The sequence below is a fragment of the Streptopelia decaocto genome, assembly GCF_964273445.1.
Source record: "Streptopelia decaocto genome assembly, chromosome: 19".
NCBI classification, from domain to species: domain Eukaryota; kingdom Metazoa; phylum Chordata; class Aves; order Columbiformes; family Columbidae; genus Streptopelia; species Streptopelia decaocto.
Genome location: NC_138674.1, coordinates 4,014,519 through 4,038,571, shown reverse-complemented (window position 1 = coordinate 4,038,571; position 24,053 = coordinate 4,014,519). Strand labels below are relative to the sequence as shown.

The 24,053-nt window shown below is 48.9% G+C and overlaps 1 protein-coding gene across 5 annotated transcripts; it reads right to left on the bottom strand.

Moving 5' to 3' along the window:
- Window positions 1–2,750: 2,750 nt before the first annotated feature.
- On the bottom strand, window positions 2,751–22,979 carry CTTNBP2NL (CTTNBP2 N-terminal like). Of its 5 annotated transcripts, none has more exons than XM_082069016.1 (5): window positions 22,926–22,979; window positions 17,868–17,975; window positions 9,515–9,745; window positions 7,743–7,850; window positions 2,751–6,563 (listed from the first exon to the last, which is right to left on the bottom strand). In XM_082069016.1, exons 2-5 carry the CDS (start codon window positions 17,964–17,966, stop codon window positions 5,109–5,111), a joined length of 1,893 nt encoding a protein of 630 aa, XP_081925142.1. In that variant the 5' UTR covers window positions 17,967–17,975; window positions 22,926–22,979; the 3' UTR covers window positions 2,751–5,108. The 5 variants fall into 5 exon arrangements, with proteins under 5 accessions (XP_081925142.1, XP_081925143.1, XP_081925144.1 ...); XM_082069017.1 differs by lacking the exon at window positions 22,926–22,979 and adding an exon at window positions 22,817–22,916; XM_082069018.1 differs by lacking the exon at window positions 22,926–22,979 and adding an exon at window positions 22,501–22,617.
- Window positions 22,980–24,053: the final 1,074 nt, after the last annotated feature.

The following is a 24,053-nucleotide window of genomic DNA, read 5'->3' as shown; positions in this document are numbered from 1 at the left end:
CATTATTCTAGCTTCTCTGTACCAGCACATTGGATGATGAAGAGGAAGAGGATAGACACATACTTATCTTTTGGAATCTGGTTTAGGGCTTAGTCCCACTTTTCACAGAATCCCAGAATGTCAGGGGTTGAAGGGACCTGGAAAGCTCATCCAGTGCAATCCCCCCATGGAGCAGGAACACCCAGATGAGGTTACACAGGAAGGTGTCCAGGCGGGTTGGAATGTCTGCAGAGAAGGAGACTCCACAACCTCCCTGGGCAGCCTGGGCCAGGCTCTGCCACCCTCACCACGAACAAGTTTCTTCTCAAATTCAAGTGGAACCTCCTGTGTTCCAGTTTGAACCCATTGCCCCTTGTCCTGTCACTGGTTGTCCCCGAGAAGAGCCTGGCTCCATCCTCCTGACACTCCCCCTTTCCATATTGATCCCCATGAATGAGTCCCCCCTCAGTGTCCTCTTGTCCAGCTCCAGAGCCCCAGCTCCCTCAGCCTTTCCTCACACGGGAGATGCTCCACTCCCTGCAGCATCTTGGTGGCTCCATCCATCCTTCAAATTAAAATCCTTGGGAAGAACGTGGATATCCTTGGCTTATCCCGTCCTCAGGAATTCATGGGAGGTGTCAAGCTCAGCTTGTCAAATTCCGGCATTTTTCACCCGTATTTTCCGCCGCCGTTCCCGGCCGCAGGGCGCCCTCTAGCGGTTTCGTCTGGCCGCGCACCCGCCCAGTTCCCCCCCCGCCGTGTCCCCACCCGGGGGGGAGCGCTGGGACACGTCGAGGGTGGCGAAGGGAAACGTCCACTCGGGTTTCCCCGCAACGTTCAGCCTTACGCCGGGAAAACAAGTGCTCTGGATCATAATCACAGAAACATTTCAGTTGAAAGAGCCCCTCAAGATCATGGAGCCCAACCATAACCCACCCCTGTCCCTGCCCCATGTCCTGAGAACCTCATCCCGTCTGTCCAACCCTCCAGGGATGGTGACTCCAGCACTGCCCTGGGCAGCCTGTTCCAATGCCCCACAGCCCTTTGGGGAAGAAATTGTTCCCCAGATTCAACCTCAACCTCCCCTGGCGCAACTTGAGGCCGTTTCCTCTGGTCCCATCAACAGGAGGGTGCAACCGGAGCCCTCCAAGGTGCAGGGGTGACTTTGTGCATCACCCCATGGCTGTGGGAGGGAGAGATAAAACCCCTGCGGCCCCTCTGCCCCGGGCACACGCAGCCCTGCACACGCAGTCCTGCACACACAGGCAGGGCACAGTGGGACGGAGCTGGCGCGGAGCAGTTTCGGGGATGAATAGACGCCTTGTGTTTGGGGAGCTGACTCACCCTGTCCCGCGCAGGGACACGGGGCTGGGTTGGGCTCGTGGCGCTACAAATGCCTCACCCAGAGCTGGGCCGAACGCCTTCCCTCATTGTGCAGAGCGCAGCACATCGGAGACAGGGGTTGTAAGAGGGTTTGTAGGCATTCCAGGCGTGGGCAAGGACTTTCCACCTGCGCTGCTGTGAAATCAAGCAGGGCTGTGGCTGAGACTCACCCGTTCCGATCCCCGCCTGGGCAGGGCTCCCGGCTCCGGGGCAGACGAGATGGGGACAGGGAACAAGCTGCTGGTTTTGGCTGTACCGATGGAGGTACCGTCACCCACACAGCGCTCCTCCGAGATGCCATCAGGCTTGAAGAGATCAACAAAGAGCTCCTGCCCAGGTTGTGGCAAAACCTGTTTGACTGAAGGGATAAAAAGATAACAAAATCAGGTGGCTGTCGGGGTGTACACTGGGGAGACAAAAACCTTCAGCACCTTGGTGGCTGCGCTGGACTCTCTCCAGCAGTTCCCTGTCCTGCTGGAACTGAGGGGCCACAACTGGACACAAGATTCCAGGTGTGGTCTCCCCAGGGCAGAGCAGAGGGGCAGGAGAACCTCTCTGACCTACTGACCACCCCCTTCTAACCCACCCCAGGTACCATTGGCCTCTATTAGTAGAATAGTCCCAAAATATTATTGGTTTAATATAAGGATACTGCAAAGAGGTACTCTAGGAATGTTGTTTTTACTTTGAAATACCTGAAAGGCACAGCTGGCCGGAGCACAGCACTGCCCATGGAGCTCCTGAGCTACAGCGCCAGTTCCGATGGGGACACGGGTGGGCAGCTCACACAGAATCCCAGAATGTCAGGGGTTGAAGGGACCTGGAAAGCTCATCCAGTGCAATCCCCCCATGGAGCAGGAACACCCAGATGAGGTTACACAGGAAGGTGTCCAGGCGGGTTGGAATGTCTGCACAGAAGGAGACTCCACAACCCCCCTGGGCAGCCTGGGCCAGGCTCTGCCACCCTCACCGGGAACAAGTTTCTTCTCACATTTAAGTGGAACCTCCTGTGTTCCAGTTTGAACCCATTGCCCCTTGTCCTATCACTGGTTGTCACCGAGAAGAGCCTGGCTCCATCCTCCTGACACTCCCCCTTTCCATATTGATCCCCAGGAATGAGTCCCCCCTCAGTGTCCTCTTGTCCAGCTCCAGAGCCCCAGCTCCCTCAGCCTTTCCTCACACGGGGATGCTCCACTCCCTTCAGCATCCTTGTTGCCCACACCACACACAGCTGCCCGTGGGCTGGGTACCCTCAGTAAACGTGCACTTCAGAGCACCCGGTAAAGCTCCAGTTTCCACAGAATCACAGACGCTCGGCCATCGCCCCCCTCATCGTGTCCACACGCACCGGCCCCACTCCAGACATTTTCTTAAGCTATTTGCACATCTTAAAAATAAAATCCTTTATTGATAATATGAATGTTTAACATGTTTAACGCCATCAGCTATAAAAATGATTAAAGACTTCAGCTTGGTACATTTGGCTTTACAAATTTACAAGTGTTAATGAATTAATACTAGTGTATACATTTTGCACTTCATTATACTCCCATTAGCCAGTGACAAACTCTGCAACAATGTCTGTTTACAACAGGCGTGAGTTATAGAAGAAATATTTAGTTGTTTCCACACAGAATCTACATCAACAGTTAAATACGAACTCTAAATGTCTTACTGAATTAGTTTGGATCCATTTTAATATCTTGTGCTTAGTTTTTCTCAGGAGACAGGCTACTAGCAAAAATACATTCTTTTGCATACCCCTTCCCATATTATACTTTAGAAGAAACAGTACTCAGTGCATTTCCTAATAGACTTCATCATAGCAGATCTCTCTCTATAGAGCTATTGATAAAGAAAGAGGATAATACCATTTAGATTAATGTAAAAGCAAAGAAACACGTTAAAGCAGTGTCTATGAAAGCCTCGCTTTTGAATCCGAAGTGATCCATGGGCCAAAAATAACCAAACCAATCTGCTGTAGCTACTTAAAAAAGTAATAAATGTGCTTCCAAAAGTCACTGCTGGGCCATCTGTGTCTCCGGGCCACCGCGTTAGGGACAACAGCGGGTAATGTCACCATTTAACAGGCTTCTGAAAGGTCTGCGGAACCCTCCGGGTGATGTCGGCAGCGCGTCCTCCGCCGGCCCCGGGATCCGTCCCGCGATGGAGCTGGTGCTACGGCATTAGCCTAATTAAACACCCCTAAATGACCCAGAGAAAGCGTCTCCGGCGCTGAGACGCCGCAGCTCGGCCCCCGCGCAGGGAAACGCTGAACGGCGACCGACGCCGAGCGGCAAGTCCAGTTCTAAATTTAGGAGCAGCTCACGTACCAAACGCCAGCGGTAATTAACTGGGCTGGGCTCTCGGCCGCTGACCCGCGGTGCTTTTGTTCCCCGATTTCTCCCCGCGGTGACTCAGAGAACCAGCCGGGATGGTGCTTCTCGCAGTGAATATTTCTGCACAACCCACAGTTTCTTCCCACCTCGAGGGCCCAAGTAAGTTTTTCACACACACAATTTGCCTCAAACTCGGGCGATTCCTCACTCTAAGTGAATTTAAACATCTCACATTCCCACATTTTCTTCCTATTTCTTCATTCATCAGGAATAAAGATTTTCCCAATACATTGTGTATATAATATGTATGTGTGCGAAACTACTTACACATATATACATATTTAATTACACATGACAGTAACGATTTGGTTCCATATTTGCAGCCAAGGAAAGCCAGTAAGATCCCATAGCTAATTAGTGGGTAAAATCCAGGTCAGCTGGACACAACTGATACAGATGAAGAACACAATTATTGCTTTTGTTTATAGCAGAAGATCCCATGTTACTGTTGCAAAAAACCTGTATCATATGGACTAGTGATTTTGCTTTTTTTCAAGTAATAGCGAGATCTTTGTCAAGTAACAGCAAGATTCTTTTCTCAGAAGTTCTACACACAACAGTAGAATGCTTGAAGAGCTTGGAAATTCAAGGTGATGCACCAGAAACCAGTTCTTTAAAGCACACGGGGCACGTCTGCAGAATGTGTTACAGGAACACAAAAAGGGCCACGCAGACCATGAAAAAGAAGGAATCTGGGTTGTATTACGGCTAAACTTTACCCCCAAAGCTTCTGTGCGCTTCCTCAAAGAGCCGCAGCTACGTCCTATAGGACAAAGCACGGCCAGGTTGGGCTGGTGGTCACCTTATAGAATTTGTAGCACATTTGCTAACTTATTTTAGCAAATGGAAAAGAGTGAAGAAGAAAAAAACAGTGTTGGTTTCAACATTCATGACTCACAGGAGAATTGGTTTCTGCAGCTGGATGGTCCCCCTGCTCCCCTTCCTCGGAGAATCACATTCATATCGCAGGCTTAGTTCAGGCACTTGTTAGAAAACGTTCGTCTGGAGTAAAAAGTCCACAAAAGTTACTTCTGCATAATTTAAAAGTAGTATTTCAGTCCCATTAGAGTTTGCTAGCTAGGTCCCGCCACGTGATTAGGGTTCTCGTTATCTCTAATGATTTGACTGTTGTCGTGAGACATTTTGAGGCTACTGTATAGCTGTAGTTAAGGTTTCTTCATAAACAAAAATATTCTACCTATTGAAAAAGAAAAAAATATATATATACTAAATGCTTTATACAGACAGAATCTGCCACTATGGAAATAAATAACACGGAGTGGAAAAAACAGCGTCTTAGCTCTAGGATGCTAAGCCATGGAATGTCACATTCACATTCTCCGCAGACTAGCTGCTGGTCGGCAGGAGGATCTCAATGTCTTTGCCGTTGGACACGGCGGAGCCGGTGGAGCAGCTGCTCGCCACGTCCACGGGGACACCCATGGGTGCCTGGGAGGAGGTTTTGTTGGGCGGAGCGGGAGCAGCGGGTGACTGCGCCAGGCCGGGCTTCTTGGGAGGAATGGGCGGAGGGTTCCCTCTTTCTGCTCTAGGAATGGTCGGGGACTTAACGCCAGGAGACAACGGGCTTAGCGGACTGGAAACCTTGCCAGGGCTCGGAGAGTGAGCAGATTCGTTTTTGGGGCTCGCGGCGTTCGCCAGATTTCGATAGTCCGTGCCAAAAGGCGAGCTGTTAGGGGAGACGGGTTTGATAGGTCCCTGCTGGCTGGTGAATCTGGACAGGACCTGAGTGACGGTGTTGCGGGCCAGCTGCTTGGCGGCGGAGTTGTCTGCCAGGGTCGGAGACAGGTCCCGCGAGGGCGGGCTCTGCAGACCGCTCGACTGGTGGTCCTGTTCGGCCTGAGACTGAAACTTGTGCCGAGCGGCATGGAAACGTTGGTTTATCCCCACCTGGTAGGACGACTGGTAACCAGGGCTGCTGGCAGAAGCTCCCACTAAGCGTTTGGCCAGAACTGGTGAGGAGCAGGGAGAAGGGGTGAGAGAGGAGGCGGCCGTGGCGCCGGGGGACAGGGACACCCCGCTGGACGGGAGCTGGGGCGTCAGCTGCACCGGCGACTCCGTTCTCACAGGAGAACTTCCATTCTCAACGGCGTTCTCTGGGGCTGCACCAGATTTCTCCTTTGGAAGCTGGTTCTCCACCGCAGTCGCCTGCAGGAGCTCAGCACCCGCCTGCACGTCGGGATCGCAGTGACCGTTGGACTTGGCGTAGGAATGAGGAGCCGCGGGGCTGGGGGTCGCGGTGTGAGCGGCTTTGCTGGCGGGATGCGCTCGCTCCGCCTGCGGACACTCGGTCTGGCACGACACAGACCTCACCGGGGGACTCTCGGTTGCGACACCCCTGGACGTCACCGCGGGGCTCGGCTGCGAAGGCTCGGTGGGGCAAGAAGCCTCCAGCTCTTTCAGGGCTTTCTTCAGACATTCCACCTCTTCTTTGAGTGCTTTTGTACGGTTTTCTTCTCTGTTCAGCTTGGCTTTCAGCTGCTCTCTTTCAATGTCGAACTCCGAGAGCTGCTTTTCTACCTGTGCTTCCATCTGTAAACCCCGCTTCCTCTTGGATGCCAGCTCCTCTTCCAGTTTACTCACCTTACTCTTCTCTTTTTCCAATTTCAAGCTCAATTCTGCCGTCTTCTGCGCCTCTTCAGCTGCTTTGGCCGTGGCTTTCTTGCACTCCACCACCAGCATGGACGACAGCTGCTTGTGCCGTGCCCTTTCCTCCTCCAGCTGGCTGGACAGCTTCTTCTGTTCTTTTTCAAACTTTTTCACTTGGGATTTTTCAAACTCCAACTGGAAAACAAGAATAATAATAATAATAAAAGACTCTAAGGGAACCACGAAACCTCCCAAAAATAAATGAAGTATAATGCCCCAGAAGGGAATGGGGTTACCGTGCCCCTTGGGGAAATGACACTCTACAAGATGGCAATGCCTCAGGAAGTTTCTTGCCCCAGGTTTCTTGTGTGACTCAGGTTGCACCTATTAAGAATGATTACTTACTAGTAGTTGTATCCTGTGTGAATCGATGTACACCCAGGCTGCCATGTGCTGATTGAACAGGCAAAGCTTCCTTCCACCTCATTTACTGCTTTGTTGCTCTGCCTTTAAAGGCATGTAGACTTTAAAATGCTGACATGTAAGTTTAATAAACTCTACAGCGTTTGAGTAACAGAAAACAGTAGCTTAAATATTTATTATCATCGCTGAATAACCTCCCCGGGAGATCTTTTCTGATTTATTCTGAATTTTGAGTACTAGAGAGCTCCTATAATTTGTAAATGCAGCCCTGTTCTTGAGAACTTCTCAGATTTTAGGCTGAAGCAGGATTTCAAAGGATTTGATTGTCTATTACTGGCTTTTAGCACTGCTCAGCTACCAAAACACCCTGAAAAATTAAGGCTGTTTTTCAGATTGAAACCATACAAGCGCCTTCACAGAATCCCAGAGTGTCAGGGGTTGAAGGGCCCTGGAAAGCTCATCCAGTGCAATCCCCCCATGGAGCAGGAACACCCAGATGAGGTTACACAGGAAGGTGTCCAGGCGGGTTGGAATGTCTGCACAGAAGGAGACTCCACAACCCCCCTGGGCAGCCTGGGCCAGGCTCTGCCACCCTCACCAGGAACAAGTTTCTTCTCAGATTTAAGTGGAACCTTTTGTGTTCCAGTTTGCACCCATTGCCCCTTGTCCTGTCATTGGTTGTCACCAAGAAGAGCCTGGCTCCATCCTCCTGACACTCCCCCTTTCCATATTGATCCCCATGAATGAGTCACCCCTCAGTCTCCTCTTGTCCAGCTCCAGAGCCCCAGCTCCCTCAGCCTTTCCTCACACGGGAGATGCTCCACTCCCTGCAGCATCTTTGTTGCCTTCCCAAGGAGGCAGGTCCCTGCCGCTCTTTCAACACACAGGTTGTGATCTCCGATCACAGGTTGCGATCTCTGGGCTTTCTGCGGGTTGGGTAATTGCAGGTACCTGCTGGGTGAGCCGCTCCCGCTCCTTCTCCAGCATGTAGGTGACATCGTCGCCCTCGGCCGTGTCCTGGGCGTGCCGCTGCCGCTCCTCCTCCAGGTCCAGGATCACCTGCCGAACAAACAGCCCTCAGCCCAGGACGCTTATTGCACAAGCTGGTGCAAAACAGGGAGAGATTCGCAACAGGGGAGAGCAACCGGCACAGCTTCAGGCATCCCAGTTCAACTCAAATCTCGTAAAAGTGGCTTTTGGACAAGTTACAGAATTGTGTTATTCTGGTATAGTTGAGTCAGTTTGGGAAATAAGTCAGGAAATCCTTCATTTTACTATTAAACAGCTAAATCGCCTGCTTTTCCTCCGGACTGCAGAACAGCCTTGGGAAATTCACATTACCCTGTTTCCCCGAAAATAAGACCTACCCCCAAAATAAGCCCTAGCATGATTTTTCAGGATGCTTGAAATATAAGCCTTACTCCAAAAATAAGCCCAAATCACAGTTAATAAAAAAGAGTCAATTTAAATAGTGTCCAGGCAGCTATACATGTAAGAAAGCAAAATTATTTGGCAATAGGATGCAGGAGGACAGATGTGACAGAATGTGATGACATGACTATGTTTGAATTTTTGTTCAAGAATAAATGTACATCGTTGTTCATGGAACAATAAGACATCCCCTGAAAATACGCCTCAAGGCATCTTTTGGAGCAAAAATTAATCTAAGACCCTGTCTTATTTTTGGGGAAACAGGATATCAGTCCTTGCTCGTATGGTGCCCTCATCAGAAGCTCCTGGCAGGACCATGGACACAAAGCTGGGGACCGTGTGTGCACCCAGGGGACATGGGGCACAAACCATCACCAGACCATCCCCGTTACAGTTTCTAATTCGCAGACAGGCTGCTCCCCCAGTTTCTTAACGGGGGTTTTGAGACCTGCAGTGCAAAGTTTATTTGAAAGAACATTCATTTGTTCTTCCACTTAAGAACAAGATGAGCTCTTGAAATGAAGCTGCTTGCCACGAGGGCCCAGTGAAGGAGCTCCTTCAGCTTTAACGCTGAATTACATAAATAATTGAAATTCTATTAACAAACGAGCCAGAATACAAAGTTCCCAAGAGACTCTGCCGTATTAACCACCAAAACTCCAGGGTCTCCCTACACATGCTCACCATTAATAGAGCAGCTCCTCAGTCATTCTGAAATTTAAGCTTCCAAACAATGCCTAAATATTTTCAAGTACAGAAGGAACCTTGTTACAGGAGGAGACAAGAAGGATAGAAGGAGAAAGGGAAAAAATTATTGTAATAGCCCAATTTAACTAGATACTTGGCTGAAAAGTGAAACAGCCTTGCAGTGATTTATAGAAGAAACGGTGCCTCTCATGAAGAGTTAAGCTAGCTGGTTGATTGTGTCATAAGTAAAGTTTCTGCAACAGAAATGCGTCAGATTATTCACAGACTGGAAGGAACTTGCTCCACTTTATCAAAATAGATTAAGGGAAAATAAACTTTAACCCACAAGCTGATGAGCAATGAGACTGAGGGTTCAACTTGGCACCGTTTGGTTAGTAACAGAATGCAACTGCTTGGACTTGAGATCTTTGGTACAAGATTTAAAAGCAGGAAAAGTAGCCTGTGAAGAGGTTACGATAGAGCGCTACAACACAAAGTCTTTCAGTTACCAAAAGTCAAGGCATTTAAGTGGTTTTTGCTGAAGTTAACACATTATCAAAACGCAACTATTAACTTCTGCACATCTTATTTGAAGCCAAACCCACCTTTCTGTGTCTGCTTTCCGCAGCAGCCAGTTGCGATAACATCCTTTCCTGCATATTCTTGCAGTGTTTCATCACCACTTTCAGGATCGATAAGGGATTGGAGCAGACTGGTTGCTTTTCACCATGATTTCCCTCTTTCAGGGTCTCAAAATCCCTCTGCAAAGCCATCAAGGGGTCACTGATGTTGTACTTCCCATAGCGTTCTTCAATGAACGTGTCTCTATGCTGGGCCTGCAACACAAAACCAAAGCTGCATTTCAATACACTTCAAATAGGAAACTAGCTAGAGAAGCAAGTAATTTGTAGTTAATATTAATCTTCCCCAGTTTTCCACTTAGAGACAAAGAGATCTTAACACAGTCTGATTTGTATCCTCTTATCTGATGCAAGAATGAGCGTTTCCAGACACAAGTGTGTCATGTTAAAGGTCCCTGGTTAACAGAATAAAATTGAGACGGTAATTCACAGGACAAACCTGTCGAGTGATCTACCAGCAGCCAGGCTCCAAGCTAATGAAATGCTCATTAATACACTTAAAATGGGCAAAAGTTGATGATCCTCCGCTATTCACAGAATCCCAGAATGTCAGGGGTCGGAAGGGACCTGGAAAGCTCATCCAGTGCAATCCCCCCATGGAGCAGGAACACCCAGATGAGGTTACACAGGAAGGTGTCCAGGCGGGTTGGAATGTCTGCACAGAAGGAGACTCCACAACCCCCCTGGGCAGCCTGGGCCAGGCTCTGCCACCCTCACCGGGAACAAGTTTCTTCTCAAATTTAAGTGGAACCTCTTGTGTTCCCATTTGAACCCATTGCCCCTTGTCCTATCACTGGTTGTCACCGAGAAGAGCCTGGCTCCATCCTCCTGACACTCCCCCTTTCCATATTGATCCCCAGGAATGAGTCCCCCCTCAGTGTCCTCTTGTCCAGCTCCAGAGCCCCAGCTCCCTCAGCCTTTCCTCACACGGGAGATGTGTCTCTTCTCCCAGGCATCAGCAATAGGACAAGGGGCCATGGGCTTCCACTCTGCCAGGGGAAGTTTAGGCTGGAGATTAGAAAGCAATTCTGTGCAGAGAGAGTGGTCAGGCATTGGAATGGCTGCCCAGGGAGGTGCTGGACTCACCGGCCCAGGAGGTTTTTAAACTGAGATTGGACATGGCACTTAGTGCCATGATCTAGTAAACGGACTGGAGTTGGACCAAGGGTTGGACTTGATGATCTCTGAGGGCTTTTCCAACCCAGTCAATTCTGTGATCCGGTGATTACTTTGACAAGAGACAAAACAAATCAAAACAAAATACTTTTCTTTCCGTATCTCCTTGATGAGCAAACCCAGTTAGGGACACTTGTCCTATGACACCGGTTTGGAGTTGTATTTAAACCCTTGAAGTAAAAAATACACACAAATATCCCTCCCTCCTTATCAGCAACATCCACCAAGAACAGTGGAGACCTTTGATCAGAGCTCAAGATATTGTTCTAACTTTACATTGAAAAAAAAAAAGGGAGAGGAAGGAAAAGATCGGCCCTGGAAATGCGAGGGTGGCCCTGGATAATGAACCAGCCCTGCTTTAATGAATCACAGGAAAAACTACAGGCTTGCCTTTTTTTTTAGAAGGACAGAGAATCTTCAGTTATTCTGAAGGATTTATAAAAATGACTCAACTAAACCTCACTCTAAGTGCCCGCAGGGAACTTCTCAGTGACTCAAGCATTAAATAAGTCTATAAATACAAATCGGGATATTCACTCAGCTATCCTAACTGCTTTGACAGATGAGCTGCGCTTGCTTTAAGCCCAGACTACCCAATACTGATCCCAGCCACACAGAAACAGGATAAACCCTTCCTAAGGGCACCAGGGCTTCAACAGCCTCAGCAAAGCAGGGATATTTGAAAACATCATTTCTGTGCAACTTCTTTCTAAGAAAAACCTTAAAGACTTGGGATTAAGGTCACACCCGCTACCTATAAACTCTGATTTGCTGCCAGTAGCGAAGGTGTAAGAAAAGCCGCGTTCTCCTCTGCTCCCGGCAGCGCTGGGCTCTGAACAATCTTGAATTTCGGGGGGTGGTTTATTTCCTGTCTGGGAAAGAACAAGAAGTTCCTCCTTGTTACTTGGAGCAATTAAGTCTTTTCCTGAACTAGCATGACAAACAGATGAGACTATCATAACATTAACAGCTTTCTCGAGTCCAGCCCTTCTCCTTCAGTAGCCAGCACAGCACATTTAATTAAAGGTGTCTAGACTAGGAAAAGCCTTAAATAGGTCATCTACACGACCACGTGTAGTTTACAACAAATCCAGTGTTTTTTGCATTTGGGCCACCACACATTTGGAAATACAAATATAGATATAAATTTTTATCTTCAGCCTGCAGGTCAAAGTTGGTACTGGAGGGGGCAAACATCCCCTGTGCTTTGGGTCCCATGGAGCAGCCAACTCTGTCACTGAAACAATTGGGACAACTCTTCTAAAATTAAGCCCTGGGTTATTTTATACAGCTATTGAACTGTCACATATATTGGCGACTTCTCCCATTGTTCTTGCTCATCACTGAGCAACTCTTCAAACTCTACTAATGTGGGAGGTCACCTAGAAACATCTCCAAGAGTTCTGATTTTGTCCTGAGCTGGAATTCGGCCTTAAAAATATTTTTTGCTCAAAACAGAAGGAACTCGATGACTGAAATGTTCCGCTTCCAAGTGGAAAAAAGACACCTTAGATCTCAGATCCCACTATCAACCTATTAGAACCCAGGAATCCACAGGAAACCAAGCTTCAATAATAAGGAAATCAGGTTACAATAAGCATTAACTTCGGAGTTGAAAATTTCATCTGGAAAACCAGAGATGACCTGCATAGTCCCAACAGCATCAATTGCGCTCTGCGACCTCCCGCAATCAGAATCTCCTCTAATTTAGTAGCTCCATCTGTATCATCTCGAATACGCTGAATTTCCCATCAAAACATCCAAACGCCAAAAGCAGCTAAACAGACTATTGGCCTGCTCTTAAAATAGGAAGCAGCGGTGCACATGAACTATTCTCCAAAATAGAATTCCTGGCAATTGGAAGAATCATGCACATGCAGAGAGGGCGACACTTTAAACTGGTTGACTTTTAGCTCAAATGAGGGGGGTTGGCCACTGCTGGTCTGTTTGAAAAGACGTAATGCTGCTTTTATGGAGCAGAAGCAGCATCTGACACAAGCAAAGAGACGTTCCCTGAGCAACCAGGCAAAGCAAAAGCTTCACTTTGTCAGGGAAAAGCTTCTGTTTCCTCTTGGGATTTCCAGCCTGGTTTGGGATGAATGTTTCCCATCATCTATTTGTGTTTTAGTCTGTTCTTTTTTTTTTTTTTTAATAAAAAAATATTTCCTTTTACTGAAACCTTATTTATGAGACAGCATTTTCACTCTGCCTTCAATAAACTTTACAACTTGTTTTACTGGAACATCAAACAGGGAATTTCCAAGACTTGTTTCAAGCATTTTTTTGGACACAAAGACGAATATTAAACTCTCGCCTGTAATTTCAGAGTTCAGGTTTTAACCCTCGGCGCAACACAAACACGCTGTTAATTAAACTGCGGCTCCCGTGTGTGCAGATCTCCAGTACCAACTGGCACAGAAGTTCCTCCTTCGCGTTACAGAGAATCTTTAAATAGCTTCTTACTGCCTTGAACTTCCTTATGAGCTTCTCTCCCCAGACACAGATATTCACAGAACCACAGAATCCCAGAATGTCAGGGGCTGAAGGGACCTGGAAAGCTCATCCAGTGCAATCCCCCCATGGAGCAGGAACACCCAGATGAGGTTACACAGGAAGGTGTCCAGGCGGGTTGGAATGTCTGCACAGAAGGAGACTCCACAACCCCCCTGGGCAGCCTGGGCCAGGCTCTGCCACCCTCACCAGGAACAAGTTTCTTCTCATATTCAAGTGGAATTTCCTGCGTTCCAGTTTGAACCCATTGCCCCTTGTCCTATCACTGGTTGTCACTGAGAAGAGCCTGGGTCCATCCTCCTGACACTCCCCCTTTATACATCTGTAAACATGAATGAGTCCCCCCTCAGTGTCCTCTTGTCCAGCTCCAGAGCCCCAGCTCCCTCAGCCTTTCCTCACACGGGAGATGCTCCACTCCCTCCAGCATCTTGGTGGCTGCGCTGGACTCTCTCCAGCAGTTCCCTGTCCTGCTGGAACTGAGGGGCCACAACTGGACACAAGATTCCAGGTGTGGTCTCCCCAGGGCAGAGCAGAGGGGCAGGAGAACCTCTCTGACCTACTGACCACCCCCTTCTAACCCACCCCAGGTCCCATTGGCTTCCTGGCCACAAGGGCCCAGTGCTGGCTCATGGTCACCCTGCTGTCCCCAGGACCCCCAGGTCCCTTTCCCCTACGCTGCTCTCTAACAGGTCATTCCCCAACTTATACTGGAACCTGGAGTTGTTCCTACCCAAATACAAGACTCTACACTTGCCCTTGTTCTATTTCATTACATTTTTCCCCGCCCAACTCTCCAGCCTGTCCAGGCCCCAGCACTGCCCCCTGACGCACTGCACTAGATACAGGCCGCAAGTGGATTCTGCCCCATTGACCACGACTCTCTGGCTTCTCCCTTCAGCCAGCTCGCAGTCCCCCTCACTCCCCGCTCATCCAGCCCGCATCCCTCAGATGAGCTGAGGTCACAGCGATCACTGACGGGGAAGGGAAATGGGGGTGGGGAGCTGGCCTTGCACAAAAATAAACGTCAAGCTCCGGGAGCAGGATGCCGAGCCGCACTTGAGCTCAAATCCAGCACTTGTCTTCATTGCCGTATGATATCAAGCAAACCAGAGAAACAAGAGACAAAAAGTTCCCCAAACTTGCAAGAAAAGCTGTAAGGAAAGCCCATCTTGCAGCAGGACGCCCCTGGGAACACTGCTGCACCTCAGCTGCTTTACAAGTGCTGCAGAAACCCCATTTTGCCCCATCTGTGAAAGATTTACCAGCATCTGCAGCAAGGTTTTATATTACTGAACTTCCTTTTAAACAAGAAGTAGGCTTGAAACTCCGCTGTAAACTTAATTTCTAAATCCGCTGACAAATGAACACTTAATTTTGCAATGCGTTAATTCTCCTTTATAGAGTGAATCACTGGATCCAGAAGCAAAGCGATGAAGAGCAGCTCCCAGTCATTAGCACAAAATAGACGGTTTCTATTCCAGTCTAAATTGCCCAAGGCCTCGTTAACATAAAAGAATAAGCCAGAAAGCTCTTTTCGAAAAGTAAACAGACCTTCATTTCTAATGCACGGAAAATTCTCATTTAAAGCACAGAGGGCAGGGAACAAAGTGATCCAACATAGCGATAGAGGCCTATTTAAATATTGAATTGTTTCCAGGCACGGGGTGTTATTTCAGAAGCCAAACCTGTGGCTTTCTGCACAGCAACACGGGCTGAGAACCTGCCCTCAGTGTCACACAGCAACCCGACAGCATCGGGTGTTGTGGGTGCTCTAAATACAATTATAACTACAGGAAAAGGAGCACAATAAGAAGTGAGACTCAAGATCTGTTCTGAGGAGAACATTGAGATTTATGTAGTGGACAGGAAGCTACTTTCAGGAAGAAAAAAAAGCTCTTTTTAAAAGAGGTTTTAAAATAGAGGAAGTGAACTGGAGCACTGGAAAGAATATTGTGAATACAGTAGAATTTGTTTGCTTAATCCTTTATAGTATCTCGTGTTCGAATGGAAATAACATGGCAATTTGATATGGACATCAGGACTCAGCAAACACACAGGGAGAGATGATGGGACAAACAGGAGCAAATTCAGCAAGCTGGCCCTGCAAAGCTCGGCCCTGCAAAGCCGGGCCCTGCAAAGCTCGGCCCTGCAAAGCCGGGCCCTGCAAAGCCGGGCCCTGCAAAGCCGGGCCCTGCAGCTCAGTCTTGACACTGTGCCAGTCAACAAGTGGCGCGATATCGTGAGGGAGAAGGAAACTATTTTAGGCTTTGTCATCTGCGTGTGTGGATTCTCTACGCTAAATGCCACACGCTGTTCTCTAAGCACGCAGGAATATCCATTATTGCAGACTGGACTATAATCACATTACAGGTTTATAAATTAAGGTATTATTTTTCTCTGCAAGTGCTCGTTCTTTCCTATAATGTACCAAAGGATCTGCCTCAAACATCTATAGACTTCGGAAGCACTTAAACCTGAATTAGAAGTCAAGTTAGCCCATGAGGGGAAGTGCATTTTTCTTACTGTACGGGGAGTAAATAGGCAGATAAACATCTGATTTTTAACCACTGACATGTCTAATGTAACCACTGGAGACAAACAGTGTTGAAAATCAGGCAATTCTCTAAGAAACTTCAGGTTCTACTCCACCTCTTTCCAACATACACACGCAATTAATGTAAACCCCTCTCGGTGTGAGTTACAGCTCAATTTATCGCATGCAAGTCAAACTAAATGCTCCGAGTTTCGATCTTTCATTTGGTCTTAAAGGCTTTTTCTTCAGGGCAGCATTTTTGTAAGTGTGAAAACACGAGTAAACAGATTAGCAAGGTGGATTTTCCTTTAACTACAGTCACACACAATAAAACTATTTCAGCTGGTGAAGCGCAGCAAAGCTGTTGCCACAGTTACTATCAGTAAACAAAAAGAAAAGCACAGCAAGGCCAGAATTTCTCTGACTGTATATTCCAAATAAATGGACAAAGCGAAGCTGGGAGTTTTCTGCTTCTGAAAAATCTGTCCAGCCACCAGATTCAGCAGATACGGGACATTTTTTGCTTTCAACAGCAAAAGGGCAACGCAACCTCCTGCCAGCAGGAAGCTCAGCTTAAGCCGTGGCTTTACTGAACGCAGCTTTGGACCCAGCCCAGCCAGAGACCCGCAGCACCTCACCTTTGCTGTGCCGGCTCCGATCCGAAGCCTTTTCTGCCCTTTTCCTGCTCCCGTCAGCTTCCCTTGCATTCTTCAGATGCAAAACTACAGCGTAGCCCTTGCAGAAGGAGGGGAAAATAGCCCTAACTTTTGACTAGGTTGGTATTTCATGCTATGTAATTATCAAGTATAGGTTACAATTTCATTTAATTTCTTCTCAGCTATGAGTCCTCGACAAATTACATCAGAGGGTATTTTAACTATATTAAAGCCCTCACGCGAGAGGGAACCGCAGGTTAAATTTCAACAGAGGATAATTGCTTTGTGCTATTGGAAGGTACACGTTAAAAGTCTTCGGAAAGGAGCTGCTGGGTCCCTCTGTGCTCCATTACACACGTTTCACACCGTGACGCTGAAGTGATGCTGGTTTTGGTAACACATTCTGTCCACGCAGAATTAGAAGAGTGATCCCAGGACAGGGGAGCAACGTGCAAGTCTGTTTCAAGAAAGGAGCCAACCCTCCCACCCTGCCACTGGGTTTGGGAGGGTAACAATATTCCTCCGAAATAAAAAGATCGTCTAAATGCAAAACCAATTAGCAATAAACACACAAGCATCCCAGCTGTTCTGGAGAAGGGTTTCCCTCCATCCCCCCCGAAAGGCTTCTGTATTTGAATCAAGGTACAGAAGCAATTGCTGGCAAACCAAGTTCCCGCTCAGGCCTGCAAGCTGCCATTCCTCTCCTGAAATTACCCAAAGTTTAACCGTTACGAGCAGTGACAGGTCAGCTTGAAAAAGTCTTCAATATTCAACCCTGTCAAGACTCATTTCTTCAAAAATCCACTCCACATTTTAAAAATATTTACTAAGTTTACCGTTAACATAGAAAACCAGCCAGAGAGTGGCCAAGGGAGGCAGAAACCCAGAGCTACCGCCACAAACACCAAGAGCTGCCACCCGCTCCAGGGCCTTGTCCCCTCACACGTGAAGGTTTTATTAATGCTCCTGCCAGCAAAGAGCGAGTGGCAGCACAGCCAGGTCTGCTACTCGTATTGGCTCAATACGATATAAAGCCACAGATATTTTATTTTGTTTTTCTTAGTGTGAAGTTATTCCCACTAAAAGACCAACCTGTGACCCCTCCTGGCATGAAGAGTTTCTGCTTTAAGGAGCCTTCCGTCCTAAAGCAGAACAAACCCAAAGGAAGCCCCATAGACCTTTCACTAGCTCTTTATGAGGAGCGATGAAAGCACACGCGCAATGCTGTATTCCAACCCTGAAACGCTTCTTGCAGCCCAATAATGAACTCCACGACACAGAATGTTATACAGCAGTTACGATCTAATATCGCTGATGTTCAGATGGGGTTCTGAACCAGTAAATCTTTGCCTCAGAACTTCACCTTGGACGCAAACGCTCTGCAGAACCCACAGCAGCGCTGGTGTCAGTTTTGTCTCGTATCGCGGTGCTCACAACGTACCTTTAAGGCTTCTATGACAAGATCTCTTGCTTCTAATTCTCCCTCAAGAATGCTAAAGAGCGTCAGTAGTTCTGGTTTGCTGAGTTTTTCCAGATTCATCCTGAAAACCTGTAAAATGGAACAGAGTTTACCAGTATTTCTTTGCACATTAAAATCAGTATTCTGAGCTATGACACACAATCTCCATTTAACTCCAGCTTTTTTGGACTGCAAATTGCCCAGAGGGAGAAAAAGGAGAATACACAAAGCGAACATTTTCTCTTCGAGTTCCAATTCCAGTTGTAGAAGATGCGTTTTTCACCTTTTCCCAAGGGCTCATGAACACACGCACACCCAGATGGCGCAGGGGCCAAGCTGACAGTATAATATTCCCCAAGAAGCAGCCGAAGTTAACAGGAGAGGGAAAAACACGGGTATTTAAAAGCCATACTACTGTAAATCACACATCTGGATCACACAGCTGCAAGCATCACTGAAACGAGACTGAAGAGCCGTGATGAGTGCGGTCCAGACTGGGCCACCTACACGAATTTAAGGGTGAAGTGAACATTTTGGCGCTATGAGGCGTCTCCTAGGAATGCCATTGTGCATCAGGAATGGAACAGGTCCAAACCACTTTACAAAAAAGAAGAGGAAGGAAAAAAAAAAATCAATGCCGCAAAAAACAGGCATTTAATTACTGTTCCTTCAAACTGTTTCAATCTCACCATCGTTTATTAAATATCATTTTAGTGCCTACATAAGAACAAAGATCCATCATCTGAGCTGCACATACAAAAAGCTTTCCCCCCACCCCCATCTTTGCTGATACACTCATCATTGCCTAGTAATAAGCCTCTTTATTACACTATTTTGTTCACAATAATTTCCTTGCCTCTGATGCAAATACACCTGATTTTGATACAGTCTTGTGCTTTGCACAACGATCACATATACTTTTCCCAGTCCAAGTCACATCCATCTTTTGCCACTCTCTGTATCAAGCAGAAAATGCTGCAGCACAAAAAAGCTACTCAGAGATATCAAACTCCATGGGCAAGCGATAAAGGGTTAATTAACCTTTCCTAGAGCAGCCCATCCAGCTAAAACACTCGACTGTACATTTTCTGAAGTCACTGCTGCTTCACAACTGATCTGCATAACTGTGCCTTGGAGAATTATGCACAAATGCAAGTCCTGTCTTGTTTATGCCAAAGCAGTTTTCCAGTTGCTGGGAACACCAAGTTCTGCTCAGGGAGAGCAGCCGCGGCCTTCACGCAGCCGGAGCAATCGGAAATGTGCTCCGTGCCCGCTCTGCTAAGAGGGCAAGTTCCTCCTCGCGCAGTCAGGGTCTGGCTTTGTGCAGCATTTGAGGTAAAATTCCATAAAGCAGCAACGTTTTGCCGGGAGTTTTCTGGCCAGCCCCACCACGGCACGGGCTGCGCAAGGAAAACTTCAGCAGGAGTGACCGCGAGCGCCCGGGGTATGGACGGGTGTTCCAAAACCTGGACACTGCGGATCTACCATCTATGTTTCTTATTGCAGATCCGCTCACATACGGTCGAGAGGAAAACACAGAGCGGAGCGTTTGGCGAAGCCGCTCAGGACCGGCGCGACTTCAAAACAGCCTGATCAAGACCTGACCTAAAAGCGTCATTTAGGAAACTCGCTGTATCGGCTCTAATCACATTTCAGCTGAGATCACGTCGAAGGAGGGTGATGCACAACTTGTTCATCTGGTACAAAAGGGAGGGAGCGCAACTGAAGTGGCAAATTAATGCTAATTCATAAAAAAGCAGCCACGTAGGGTAAGAAAAACAGGGTTCTGTTTCCAGCCTTTACCACCACCCGCGTGTATCTTGGTACTTGAATCTGAGCTGCATCACTTCCCCGGGCAGGTTTTAAACCTGGAACATCAGGAGATGCACGACTTGAAATCAAAACCATCTCAGTCGTTGCTCAGACTAAATTCCCAGATTCTAAGATTGAATCAGTACTGATGGGAAATAGCAACAACTTTTTTTTCCGAATACTCATCAAGTTATATTAGTTTTGTGGCATTTTAAGCCAGAACTAAACAGAAGTTTTCTTCAAGATCTTAGAACAAAGCACATCTTCTAACTCCATCACTCCAGGGCAGCCAATTTTGAACATGGACTTTCAATCTGTGCTCTTCTCTTGGGCAGAGGTGACATGGAAATGTGCAGCCGCATCTCTCCATCAGCACCAACCAGCACGTTCCTAAAGCCAGGACAGCTACCAACTGCAGTTTGATATTTTAAACCTATTAGTCTGGGCAGTAATCGCTTCTATTCTATATTCTAAACACTCCCGTTGTGACTCGCACTGCACAGTGTTATAGAAATAAGCTGTGCTATTCTTAACATGCTCCTATGGCTATAGTCTTTAATCAGCTTAATAACATAAACAAGCGCCGTCCTAAAATATATGGGTAAAAATACTTAGAGAAATAAACAACAGGAGCCAGTTGGCACAGCAATCATTTATACAACAACAGGGAACATTAAAGATATGCAAGTGCTACAGCCTCAGCTCCCTCGTGTGCAACCTGCTGCTGCAGAAGAGCTTTATCTGCTGTTTGTGTGGGTCATCCCGGGCTGCTGAGGGACAGACTGTGGGCAGGTGCTGCAGATACAGTCCCTGCCCTCAAAAAACCCCCCAAACCAAATTGCACTTGTATTCTGCACGGATTTACAGAGAACTTTTTAACGCACTAGAGCACACCTGGCAGATACCTGCAACGCTGAATCGATAACAAAACCCAAGTGCTCAGTTCCAGAGCCGCTCCATGCTAGGGAGCTGGGAAATGGAAAAAAATATATAAAAGCTCTATTCATTGTATATTATTATTTTTTACAAGAACACACATCACCTCTGGATCACTAATAAGCACATATCTGAGCTTCTCCTCCCCACCCAAATCCGAATCCCTTCCCGTCCTCCAGCGTCACAGGCTCCTGAGCTGACCTTCCCAGTGACACGTCCCTTCCCTTGTCCCACTTTTAAATCAAAGATCACACCAACCCTACTCAGTCCCAGCTCCCTCCCTCGCTAACAGTCCCATTCTGCCAAACAGATCCGTTCCCAGCACCTGGGGAACCCGACCCCTTGTTTCAGAACCTTTAACCAAGAGAGAGCGTTTCACAGCGTCACAAACAAGATCTAGGAACACCCAGGGTATATCAGCCCTCGACATTCGGTGAAATATCCCGACCAGTCCAATCACACAGATCACAAACCGCAAGGACCTCATTATTTATTCTCATGGTATAAATATTTTCCCCGAGTCTGAGATAAACCACCATTTTTGGACACTAAGCAAGAGTTCAGAGCATAAACAAAGATAATTACTTACTGCTTGCCTAAAGGTAAACTTCCCTTTAGCTGTGCTACGGCCCATTAGAGTCTCCTCAGCACACCCAGACTTACTCTTTAAAGAGATAAAACTCATATTTTGAAAGTTATTTCCCAGTATTTAACCAAAAATAAACATCAGGACCAGTTTAAGCGTACATACAACCGTGCAAGCTAACAAACCAGGGCGAGTTATCTTTGGCATGTGCCACTTCAGGAACAGCACAGATAAACGGTGGCAGCTCCTGAATCCCACCGCGATGGTTACGAAACCATCACAGGTTACATTTCACTCGGGCTCAAAGCACAAACCAAGTGAACCAAGAGTACCAAAGAACTTCACCCACTGACCGCAGCAACGTCTGAGTCACCGGCCGGCGAGCAGCCCCGGCACACACAGGGAACCGGGCAAGGGGAAGCTCCAAGATGCTCCACAAGCACTTGGCTCAAAACTCTCCTACTCTTTAAAAAGAATTGAGAAGAACATAGCTTGTCATTCCTTTTTTTTCCCCTGAAGAAGGGTATTTCCTTTCATAAGCCATGGTTACAGCTAGGCCAATTCAGCAATGCCTCTATGTCTATCATCCTCAATCAGTTTTTTTCATCTTTTCCTGTCCCTGAAGAGGAACTGATATTTTCCAGGAGCTTGCACGGGCAGTCGCGTAATTGCGTTCATAAGATAACCTAAATGAGTAGTTTGAAAAGTCTCGATAGACAAGTTTCTAAAAATGCTGCTGCATGTGCAGCGTGATGTTTGAGTTGTTAAAATAATTACATGATGTGTTTATATAATAAAAAAAAGCTAACATACGCTTCAGAAACATGCATGCACAACACTACCTGACATTGCATCACAACTGTGGAGAATTGGATTAAAAACGAGCAGCGTTTAAATCCCCCACCTCTGCACCTTACAGCTGAAAGGAGAAAGGACACCAACACCCCCAAATCCTCCCTACCCTGTTAGTTCTTGACGTTCTACTCTGGATGACGAAAATACATAAAATTCATGTTTAAAATACTGCTAAAGTCCTCGAACAACCACTGCACAGCAAGTTAAGCTGCTTCAAAGAAAATTAAAATAAAGTCCCTCCAACCTTCATAGTGCACAGCACCCGGGAGCAGCGGCCGAGGGGACGCAAACCCCCCCCGACCCGCTACCGGAGCCCGTTTGTGTTCGGGACGGATCGAACCCCGGGCTCAGCGGCTCCTTCACCCGCACCGAGCGGGGCTCGGGGGCATCTGCACCCGCCGTCCCGAGGCCGCGCTCGGTCGGTACCTCCCGAACTGCCCCGGGCCCGGACAACCCGAACAAACACCGCACCGGAGCGCGGGGTGCGGCCCCGACCCGCCCCGAGGCGGCACCGCGGGCAGCAGCCCGCTCCGCCGCTTCGGTCCCACCCGGCAGGCCCGGTTCGGGACAGCGACGCCAAGCTCCCGGTAACGCCCCCCGGTCTCCACGCCCCCTCGCCCCCGCCCCAGACTCCGCGCACCGCGGTCACAGCCCACCCGGCCCCCGCCCGCCGCCGCCCCCGCCCGCAGCTCGGCCCCGCTGCACGCCCCTATGAGCCCCCGCCGACCGGGCCGCCCCGCACCTGCCGCGGCCCACCCGCGGGAGCAGCGCCGAGGCCGGGCCGGAGCCGCGCGGAGCGGGGGCCCCGCCGACACCACCACCGTCCCAAGAACCGCGCCCGCCGCACCGACCTGGCGCCGTCGCCGCTACCGCGCCGCTCCGCTCCCCATCCAGCCGCCCCGCCCCTTCGCGCCCGCCTGTGACGGACGGCGCGGCCGCCAATCAGATGCGCCGCCGGGCGCGCCCGCGGCCCAATCCGCCGCGGGGGAGGCGGGGCAAGGGCGTTGGCCGGCCGGCGGCGGCAGCGCCAACCAATCAGGCGGCGGAGCCGGGGCGAGGGGGGCGGGGCTGGGGCTGAAAAATCCCTTTTGTTCGCGGCGGCGGCGGCGGGCGAGCGGGCGGCCGTGATTGGCGCGTCACTTCCGCCGCGGATGGGCGGGGGCGTGTCCGCGGTGGGCGTGTCCCGGAGACACCTTCCTCCGCCCTGGAACCGTGCGGGGAACGTGAAACGTTTTTTCATCATGTTCGGCCCGAATCTCTCCCCTGATTTAGATTAAAACCATCACCCCTCGCCCGATCGAACAGCCCCTGCTCAAAAGTCACAGAATCCCAGAATGTCAGGGGTCGGAAGGGACCTGGAAAGCTCATCCAGTGCAATCCCCCCATGGAGCAGGAACACCCAGATGAGGTTACACAGGAAGGTGTCCAGGGGGTTGGAATGTCTGCACAGAAGGAGACTCCACAACCCCCCTGGGCAGCCTGGGCCAGGCTCTGCCACCCTCACTGGGAACAAGTTTCTTCTCAGATTTAAGTGGAACCTCCTGTGTTCCAGTTTGAACCCATTGCCCCTTGTCGTATCATTGGTTGTCACCGAGAAGAGCCTGGCTCCATCCTCCTGACACTCCCCCTTTCCATATTGATCCCCATGAATGAGTCCCCCCTCAGTGTCCTCTTGTCCAGCTCCAGAGCCCCAGCTCCCTCAGCCTTTCCTCACACGGGAGATGCTCCACTCCCTGCAGCATCTTGGTGGCTGCGCTGGACTCTCTCCAGCAGTTCCCTGTCCTGCTGGAACTGAGGGGCCACAACTGGACACAAGATTCCAGGTGTGGTCTCCCCAGGGCAGAGCAGAGGGGCAGGAGAACCTCTCTGACCTACTGACCACCCCCTTCTAACCCACCCCAGGTCCCATTGGCTTCCTGGCCACAAGGGCCCAGTGCTGGCTCATGGTCACCCTGCTGTCCCCAGGACCCCCAGGTCCC